The following is a 10,731-nucleotide window of genomic DNA, read 5'->3' on the forward strand; positions in this document are numbered from 1 at the left end:
GATTATTTATCTGTAAATAGTTTTATTTAATGATGAAAGCCGGATTAAGGGGAGGCTACACACGGCGCTACAGACCCGAGGCCTTTAGAAGAGAGCTTCAATAAAGGTTTTTTAAAATAACATCACACTACTTTCGATTACTTGTACAAATTATCAACGATTTTTCATCGTAAAAAGCTTACCATCCGTTACCGCTATTTAATTTAAGATTTTATAATTATTGTTTTTTGTTATAGCTAAAAAAAATTGTTAAAATAATTTAATTTTTTTTATATAATTATTCCATACATTTGAAAAATAATTAGAAGTCTCCACGCCTTTCTCTCTTGTCTAGGATAATAATTTGCATGTTCGCATGAAACATGTATGCAAAAATACGGCTAAGGCAACCATTCTAAAAAGAGCTTAGCCATCTGATGGGGTCATAATAAAGTAAAAATATACGCAAACTCAGGAGCACCAGTGGGACGGCAAATCCGACACGTCTGTACACACTGCTAACTTCCAGACTCTGGGCTGTTACAGAGAATTTTTTTCAGAAGCCCTTACCCAATTCTCTAAGTTTTTAGTCGTTTTGAACGCAAGACTTCGATATCTGCGGCCTTATAATCAAAGTCAAAGATCTTTATTCAATATAGAAGTGTTTGCACTGCTTATTGATTGTCAAAAATCTACCACCGGTTCGGAATTTAGCACCTCGGACCTGAGAAGAACCGGCGAAAGAAACTCAGCGGAACCTAATAATAACCACTAGAGCAAACGAGGGAATTTATTTAAGGACAAGGTGATAATTTTATATGCATATTTACTTTTTTGTTATGTATGAAGTATAAATAAAACATATAAGAAAAATATTATTTTATAATTTATTTACTTTCAATACATTTTGTTATCTATGTTAGAGCATAAATAAATACAACAATAATCCTAGTACTATGTGTAGAATTTTAAGAATCATTAACAGCTGATACACTTTTATACATATATCACCGACATTGTTAGACGATACAATCTCATAACAATTACATCACTGCACTTTCCACTAATACTTGTTAGGAATATTTCATCTCGTCTCGTTCTCCTTATTCAGCTTGGCTGAAAGAATATATACATTATATTATTTTAATAGAAATTACTCTATCATAGCCTTTCTCTATTTCTAAATGATCGATATATATTTATATACTATATATTTATATCTTATATATATAATATAAGATTGGATTTATTTTGCTTGTTCTTTTTTAATTTCTACTAATCAAACGATAATCAAAAATTTCTCGGTAGAGAAATTAGGAATATAATTCTTGTTCCAGAAGGCAAATTAATTGATAACTCACATGATGCGCATAGTGTTGGTAAAGCCGGATCCCTGTTTCCAGCCGGTGACGACCACGACATTGTCTCCTGTATTGACGAAACCGCGCGCGCGACCGAACTTCAGCCCATACTGTACGCGGTTGTCGACGTCCTTCAGCCAGTCACTGGCGGTACTTTCTAATAGATAGATTACAAATATTTCTTTTTAATATTTTATATTACATATATATTGAATTTACTTCCGTAGCAAAAAATAAAAGGTAACAGATTTTTTCATTCATATTATAAATTTTGAATAATTCTAATATTAGGCGAAGTTTGGGTGATTACTCACCGCTGTAAACGATGGGCAGCACTCCGCGGTACAGATGCGCCTGGCGGGCGGTCTGCGGCTGCCGCGTGACGGCGATGATGGGGCAGCGCGGCCGGTACTTGCTGAGCAAGTGCGCGGAGCGGCCGCTGGTGGTGATGACGACGATGGCGGACGCCATGCACTTGGTGGACGCTTCCACGGCTGCGATGGCGACGGAGTGCGCCGGCTCGATCGGAGCCTTAACCTGGTGTCAACGGGTTATATATTAAATCTAATTCTAAAACGATATGTTTTTAATATAAAAAATAAACACATAGGTCACTTCAGCGATAAGTAGATTAATATTGACGTTCACATAGACTTAGACATATAAATGAATATACAATAGAAAATTGCCACTATTGTTTAGTAATAGCATTTAAATAAATAAAAAAACATAATATCTGTCCCACCTGTTGGGCCAAGTCGTTGAAGAGCTGCTTGTGCCAGATGGCGGCCTCGGCCTCCTTGCAGATGTTGGCCATGGTGAGCACGCACTCGAGCGGGTAGTCGCCCTTGGCCGTCTCCCCGGACAGCATGACGCAGTCGGCGCCGTCAAGGATGGCGTTGGCGACGTCGGAGGTCTCTGCGCGCGTTGGCCGCGGCTTCTTCACCATCGACTCCAACATTTGAGTCGCGCAGATGACTGGTTTGCCGACCTGGAGACAGGGATCATCTGATGCTTACATACTATGGTCGGATCTGCCTCTAAAGTCTATCGCACTCGTTATAGTGTGCCTGGACCATAGAGTGACCATATTCATATTTATGAAGTGTTTTTTTGAAACAATAACTGAATAAGGAAATTTTATAAAAAGAATTAAACAAAACATTCATTGTTACCGAAAGCTTCGGAAACCAACCAACCAAGTTAGTATTTTTAATAAATCATTTACCTTGTTACAACGAGCGATCATAGTCTTTTGAGCAAGGAACACTTTTTCTGGTGGTATCTCGATACCCAAATCACCACGCGCGACCATGATACCATCGGATGCCTGAAAGTAGAACAAAATATTTTAATGTATCAATGCCTCTATAAAAACAAACATCTTATTTTTCTATAATAATATTATACTGGCTGTATTTTATAAACTGATATAAAAAATATATACTGAATAAAGCATTAAATCAAAGTGATGAGTTTACGCACTAGTAGAATATGACACAACCTAAATTCAAAAGGTATGTCAAGCAGCCAAGACCAAGACCAGGGCCTTGAACATGTTAATGTAGATTATTTAGCTTATTGCTGACTAACTTAGGTAAATAGATTTTTAAAATAAGCGAGTCTATCCACAGATCTTTAGTTATATTAGCGCATTCTTTATAATTATTTAACTAGAAACGAAACAGACAAGCAGATATATTTTTGCATTTATATCATTTGAATGGATATTTATTTTATATCAGCCTCATACATAGATTATAACAACATATTGATTTAATAAAATTAATAATGTAGATCTATATGAAAAGTATTATTGCCTATTGTAATAAAACTTCAGGAACAATCTCAGTATGAAATTGAATCCAGGTTTCAACGAGCAACACATGATCGGTTTGTTTAGCAAATTGACTTCATCCGTAGTTCAATAACGAACCTTAATGACTAGGTAATGTCAGGAGACTCGCAAACCAGTTGCAACTAGATTAAAGTAGTTTGTTTGAAGTTGAAGCACTCTGAACATGATAATGGACTCTTTAATAGGTAGAGATACCAATTTTATCATTAAATAAAATAAAGTCCTACCATTTCGTCTCTCTGAACATGATAAACTCAAAAACTATTTTATTTTTATACCGTTTTCACCTACAGACAGTGTTTCTCGAGGGAGGTATAGGTCTTTAATTCATTAGGTTTTAGTATAAATTGGCTGAAATATGATGAAAATTGTTGAGGATGTAAGAAAATCAAACCAACTGGGAGTATTACTGGCATGTGCCGCGTAAACCAATATACAAACCAGTCATATATTTTACGTGATTTATAAAAGTTATATCTTAGTTACCCTTCCTCGTATAATATATAAAAAAAAATTAAGATACTGTTTATAATTTTTATTAAATTACACGTCTTTGTAACACAAATTTAGTTTTGTTATTTGTTAAAAAAAAAATCCTTTAAAATAAAATTAATGTGTCTATATCGCAAAATTAAAATAACTCACAGCAATAATTTCGTCGAGGTTGACCATACCCTGGTGGTTCTCGATCTTGGAGATGATCTTGATGTTTTTGCCCTTCTCCCCGAGGATGGCGCGGATCTCCTGCAGGGCGGCGCCGTTGCGGATGAACGACGCGAAGATCATGTCCACCTGGAGGAGGAAAAGACATGTCTTATTCGATAATTTGTCTTGAGCTTGGTAAATTGTAAACTTATTGCTATAATAGTAATGCATGTAATTTTAGGTAAATATATATATAATTTAATTTGAACGTAAAGCAATATACATATATCTATTTATTAAATAATTAATTATTAATTTCATGTTATTAATACTTTTAATTTTGTTAAAATAATTCGTATTTTTATAATTTTCAAATATATAGTAACCACAAACTTTTGCGCTAAAATAAAAAATAAATCGCATATGTATCAATACCATTTATGTATGTACATAGAATACGTGTATGTATAAAGAATATGTGTGCAAGGTCAGTGTTACACTTCCTAGCAATATTACAATTGCAAATTATTGATAATAACTATTAAGCACTATTTGATAACAATAATCACTATTTATATGCATATAAAGTCTATTACACACTAGTTACATAATTTGTCAAGAACTAATATTATTAAGCGAAGACAGACATGTAGTTATATAATTATATGTAAAAAGAAATGTATGTACATATATATATAATGTTATAATAGCGTACATTGTAGTGTTACTCCAAAGAAAATTAATAAAAATGTTAGTATTTCTAAACATTGTAATTTGTAGGTATACAACTAAGTAGTTAGATTTGTTAGAGTAAATAAAACATTAGATAATGATGATCACGTGATGAGATCACGTGATCGTATTGTGTTTAGTAATTTCTATCATGATTGTGTCTCGCGTGAATATGATATAACCCAATGATTATCGGGTCATCAGATCATATCATACGAACGCGTGCATCTTAACCGATGCGGGTTCAATTCCAGGCAAGTACTACCGAATTTCATGGGCTTAATTGAATTATAATTTATATATTATAATTAATCTGTGAAGTGAAGGAAAACACCGTCAGGGTACCTGATGTGCATAATTTCAACGAAATTATGCCACATGTGAAACATATAACATAATTACATTGTCGGTAAACTATTACAAAATGACATAAAATGTATGTACATAGTATTATAAGGATTCCTGTCTGTCCGTGCATTATAAAGGTCAATGATTATACTTATAGAGACTAGACAGACTAGACATATATAACTTATTAGTAATAACTGAGTTCTAATTTTACTTTACTTTTAACTATAAATTTATTTTGTGTGTTTTAATTATAAAAATATTGTAATTCTGACTATAAATTACTACTTACTGTTCATTGTTATACTATTGATTGTAATATTGTAACAAGTGCTGCAATTAAAACATATAATGTATAATAAAAGCAAACATTTACACATTGCTTATAAGTCTTATGATTGTGTTTCTAGATAACAATATATGATTTAGAATCGTATAATGGTAGAAGTCAAGGCTCGATTGGTATCGATTTATGACATAAGCAAATGTAGCCCTTATATTGAAAAAAGATTTTTGACTTTCGATTTTGACTTATCACTATTGTTGAATGTAATATATTAAATAGATATTTTGCGTAGCGGTATTTTAATAATCAGTATCAGTATACTCACGCCCTGTTCGACACCAAAGAGTAAATCAGATTTGTCTTTCTCTGAAACAGCTGGCAGGTCTACTGGTAAACCTGGGAGGTTCACACCCTTCCTTGATCCGAGCATACCTGGTATCGAAAAATTATAAATATGTCATTTAGGTTATAACTATACTACAAATATTATACTTGGATTTAATCTAATTTTGTTAAATTACCTTAGAATGTCAACTGTGCTTGGGTTTAAATACTCAATACTATAAAAATTAATGATTGGTAACAGTATATCCTTACCTCCATTTTCAATGGAGCAGACCAATTTATCAGATGTAACGGACTGGCAGATGACTGAAATAAGTCCATCGTCAATGAAAATCCTATTGCCAGGTTTAACAACATTAGTAATGTTCTTGTAATCCACAAACACCACATCTGCAGTTCCTTTTTCCTGATATGCTGGGTCTGTGCTTAAGGTTAAAACACCTCCTTTCTTCAGCTCAACTTCTGCGGAACCTCCCTGTTAAAGTAAATGACTCTTATTTAATATTTCCATTTTTATAATTATATTACTCTACCAAATTGTTACTTTTACTTAATACGTAAGATATTAGGTTTATAGGGAAGTTGGCCACTTGATCGTGAGATGTCACTTTACATTTCTGCCCTTACACATTTCCTTTTAAGAATTATTCAAGCTATTATATTATATATTCAATTCTATATACTTTTATCGGCTACTTATATGGCTGACAAAAGAGAATACTAAATAAATTTTGCTGCATACATAGAACCCACGAGTTATATCATACTTTCAATCAAATAATTTGCGAACCAGACGTCCAATAGGCGCGAACTATTGACCTGACATCTCATAAGGCCAATACTGTTTACTGGCACTAGGCTCAACAACAGCCAGTAATCATACAATATTTATAGACATTTAGTACAAATTAACTTCAGGTAGTATTAGTTAGACACACCGTCTATAAATTTAAAGCGACTACGATATTAAATATTATGTACTTACGCCTTCTAATAAGCCGGTTCTGATCTCAGGCCCTTTGGTGTCCAGAGCGATGGCCAGCGAGAAGGGTGCGCTGAGCCTCGCGCTGTAGTTCTTCTCAGCCTGCCGACAGTTGCTGATGGTCTCCGCGTGGTACTCGTGCGAGCCGTGCGAAAAGTTCATTCGTGCGACATTCATGCCGGTCTCCATCATCTTCTCCAGCATACCGACATCTCGGGAGGCCGGTCCTGTAAATATTGAGTTATATATTTGTTTAAGGCAGACGAGCAAATATGTTTTACGACAAATGGTAACTAACATTGTCAGTCCATGAAACATAAACTAACAATGTGCCTCGAAAAACACGTAAAACTGTTGGTGTGCTTGAACTCTGTCCAGACGATGCGGATTGCCATCCCATCAATTTATAAGTGTAGGTGCACACTACTGTATTTCTAGCGTAGTTGCCTACTCCATTACCGAGATTGGCAGGATGACGTCATCGTCATATATTCAGTACCTATGGTTGTACTGTACCTGAAGACATTGCATTAACATACTTAGATTATCGTCATCGTGTTATCATATTTTATATTAGTATCGTCGTAGTAAACAAACACCTGACTATTGTATGTGTTTAGTTCATAAACATAAAGAAATAAATATACCAATAGTACAGATGATGCCCGACAGACGGACGTACGAGGCCTTGGAATCGATGTCGAGTGAGCACATGTGTTGTAGGTGCGAGCCCGCGTCTGATGCAGCCAGCTGCATGCAGGGCTTGTCTGCAGACCCCATCTATTAAATGATAAATTTCTATTAATACCTCCCCTTGAATGATTTTTGTTTGTATTTCAATATTTTTAATTACTAAAAGCAATCCTTGTTGCAATTTCCTTTGAAATTCAAAGGTGTCATGCAATATTAAGAAAATTGTAAAAAGCTGGAGTTGAAAAAAGCTGGAAAAAAATTGTGCATAAATTATAAGTGCCAAAAACATTAACATAATATCTATGGATAACAGTTTAAAAAGTTATTGCTTGGACAATATGCAATACTATTAGTGGAATATTGGCGGCGTGAATAAGCAAGTATTTGCAACTATCCACATAATTACAACTAATTTATCTACAAAGAAGCAAAATGTTCTGCTAAAGTGAACAGTAAGAATGGATGACTATCAGTGAAGGTCTTACAATACAATAACAGCTGCTAATATACTTGGCAATGAGTTAAACTAAAAATAAAATATTGATTTCAAATTGCAAAATCTAAAAATAAAAAATATTTCCAAAAACAAGCTTTTATTTGGCATCGATTTGTAATTACAATATTTATGCTATCAGATATTTTTTCACCAGCATCAATAAATTATGTGCATATTTCAATACAATAAGTTGGATAAAAATAGAACTGGTTCAAAATTGAGTTGCAAGATTTGACTCAAACAAATAATGTAAAAAAATGCTTAAAATAATATACTTAATTGTTTGTTTTGAAACAAAGCCATTTCCTGATTTATTTATCAAACTTAGACATAATTGATTATTATCATATAGTTTTATTTTATTACCCATGCCTAAATTATAAATAATTATTTATATTTTTTCTTTCAGCAGAATAATGTAGAACATAGTTGTTAAATTAACTGAAAGTCCAATCATATTACATGTGTAATATGTAAGTTGGAAATTAAATGTTTATTTACTATTGAAAACTGATAATGTTAAATGCACTGAAATAAATATAATGACATCATTAACACTCCATGGAAAATACTCATGTTAATATTCAAGTGCTACATTAGTTTTTTTTATTAACAATTTTCATAATATTATTCATAACTTATTTTTAAGTATTATTTATATTTTTAATAACAACCTGAGTAAAAAATTAATTAATTTTATGTAAATGGATAGGTTTAATTTCAAAGCACTTTCAATATGTTCAGTTTGTTTTTTTTTTGTTTTTTTTAATGCTGATTACTGTACCTACTTAAATTGTCTCAAATAAGCGGATGATAAGTACCTAAGCATATAGATCATTAAAAATAAAAAAAAAGCGACTAAATAATCACGTAACACTGTGCATCGGACGAAAATAGAAACTTATTACCTCAGTTTTGCCATCGTAGATTGTTGGCCAAACCATATTTACACAAGTATTACGATAATTTTTTTCAGAAATATAATAAAATGGTAAAGCCGGCGCTATTCGTGATCTTGAACTGCCCTTTAATGTGGAAAACTTCTCTCGGCTGCAATATAATGCGGACTTGCGTATTGGATATCGAATCACGAACGTCGGCGCGCGCATCGACGTCGCGCGGGGTGAGTAACGTAGCCGCCAACCAAACCCACCCAAATATATTTAGGGCGATAATCGAGGGGAACTTTTACAAAAAATATTCCCAGAATCACCCTCCTTTGTAAAATTTTAAACGAAAGAAGTTCTATTCAAAACAAGAATAATTTAATAATTTTATCTTCACGTTTAACCAGTCTAATTTTAAATGTTTGTAAAAGTGCCAACACGGTTGCCAATACAGGGAGCGTATAATCATATGTTGTTATTTATTTATTTGCCTGAAAGATTTTCTTTACCCGCTTAATTTAAATATATTCAAATATTAATCATTGCATCTTTATTGTAGATGTAGAATCATATAGACTTCCGGTAATTTTAAGGATTTTCTTTTCCACTTCCGTAACTTCCTATGTCCGATCATATGCCGTCAACCTTCGATAAAATTAAAATATATAAATGATAAATAGGATGGTATCACAGTAAAATAATGTTAATCAATAATATTTCAATGAACTTCCTTTTAGTTACCACTAACTTAGAACTTATATTAAAAATATATGCACCAAGTGGAGTTTTCGTGTTTGCTAAGGTAGATTAGCAAACAAATATATTCTATTTAAAAAAAAATAAGGTTGTAAGTAAATTATTTTATATCAGTACATATTAATTTCAATATTGTGACATGGCGATTCAAATGTGCTTTTATGAGCCTACGTCATCAAATTTATTATAAATAAATATTTGCATTTAGATAAATAATTTACCGGCGTATCTTCCGAAAAGATAGAATGATTTTAAACAGTAAATCTGAACAGTACTAGTTAGTTACTGGATCCAATAAAAGCATCAATATGACAAGTGAAATCAATAATTTCTAATTATTCAATAATAGAAATGAAACAGGCCATCACGGGAAATTATTTTTGATCTGAAGTTACTTTGACAGAGTTTATTACTGACGATCAATTTTCTAAATATCCCGTTTACACCACGTAAATTATTTAAAAACATTGTGCTACCATATAGATATTTTATACATACATTGTTATTAATAATGCACTGATAGTTAGTACCTAGTATTTTTGAGCTCTTAATGATATCGCAAAAACTGAGCCGCTAATTATTAAAAACAAAGGTTAGTACTTACTATGTAATACCAATGATATTATATGAGTAAATTTTGTCTAAAGATTAAATATTTGTAATAGCCACTAGCAAAATATATTAAAAAACAATAATATCATTTTATTGACGTGTTAAAACTGTGTCGGCTCATATATTTTTAAATATAACCTATTAAATCAACAAACCGTATTTAACAATTACATTCTTAAAATTATAAACTATTAGTATAACATATTCACTTACAAATGCCATTGTGAAAGAAGATACCAGGTACAATTAATTAGAATAAAAGTTCGTTATAGAGATATCTAGCCGTATATGTAGTTTGACAGCAAGTCACGATATTCACGAAGGACTTCTAAGGTCATTACAATGTCACAGGCACAATTTCATTTTTACGCTAGCCACATTGATAATTTGCAACAGAATATATTAATTATTATAAAGGTAGGTAATTTTGTGATAAGTATGCACTTAGAGTTTATACACAAATAATAATATGTACCTAAATATTTTCTCATTTAAGAAATACAGATTTCTTCAAAAAAAAAAAGAAGTTAATATTAAAATATCTGACATTGATTTAATAAACTAATGTCGTTTTAGATACAAAAAATAGTATTAAAAGCAATAGTAACAAAGAACATTTTAAACTGTATTTTGTTTAATAAAAACATACTTACTTTCATTAACATATTTCTCTTCTCAATTGCCTTCATTTTGATCCACTGAATTAATTAAACGTCCAAATCAAAACACAGCAAGATGTCTTCTGCGTGAT

The 10,731-nt window shown here is 32.2% G+C and overlaps 1 protein-coding gene across 4 annotated transcripts; it reads right to left on the minus strand.

Annotated features, from left to right (window-relative positions):
- Positions 1–847: 847 nt before the first annotated feature.
- On the minus strand, positions 848–10,707 carry LOC125065408 (pyruvate kinase-like). Of its 4 annotated transcripts, none has more exons than XM_047672986.1 (11): positions 10,634–10,707; positions 7,184–7,316; positions 6,540–6,763; positions 5,807–6,029; positions 5,535–5,641; positions 3,844–3,990; positions 2,569–2,670; positions 2,086–2,331; positions 1,655–1,877; positions 1,341–1,497; positions 848–1,095 (listed from the first exon to the last, which is right to left on the minus strand). In XM_047672986.1, the coding sequence occupies exons 1-11, from the start codon at positions 10,667–10,669 to the stop codon at positions 1,083–1,085; spliced, it is 1,611 nt and encodes a 536-aa protein (XP_047528942.1). In that variant the 5' UTR covers positions 10,670–10,707; the 3' UTR covers positions 848–1,082. The 4 variants fall into 4 exon arrangements, with proteins under 4 accessions (XP_047528942.1, XP_047528943.1, XP_047528940.1 ...); XM_047672987.1 differs by lacking the exon at positions 10,634–10,707 and adding an exon at positions 10,194–10,317; XM_047672984.1 differs by lacking the exon at positions 10,634–10,707 and adding an exon at positions 8,634–8,791.
- Between the last annotated feature and the right edge of the window lie 24 nt (positions 10,708–10,731).

This window comes from Vanessa atalanta, chromosome 7 (assembly GCF_905147765.1).
Source record: "Vanessa atalanta chromosome 7, ilVanAtal1.2, whole genome shotgun sequence".
Lineage (NCBI taxonomy): Eukaryota > Metazoa > Arthropoda > Insecta > Lepidoptera > Nymphalidae > Vanessa > Vanessa atalanta.

Coding starts and splice junctions, on each gene's coding strand:
- LOC125065408 (XM_047672986.1), bottom strand. CDS start 10,669: ATGAAGGCAATTGAGAAGAGAAATATGTTAATGAAA. Junction 3,991..5,534: donor TCTTTGGTGTCGAACAGGGC/GTGAGTATACTG, acceptor TTCCTCCTCCAG/GTGGACATGATCTTCGCGTC. Junction 2,671..3,843: donor ACCTCGACGAAATTATTGCT/GTGAGTTATTTT, acceptor TTCTACTTTCAG/GCATCCGATGGTATCATGGT.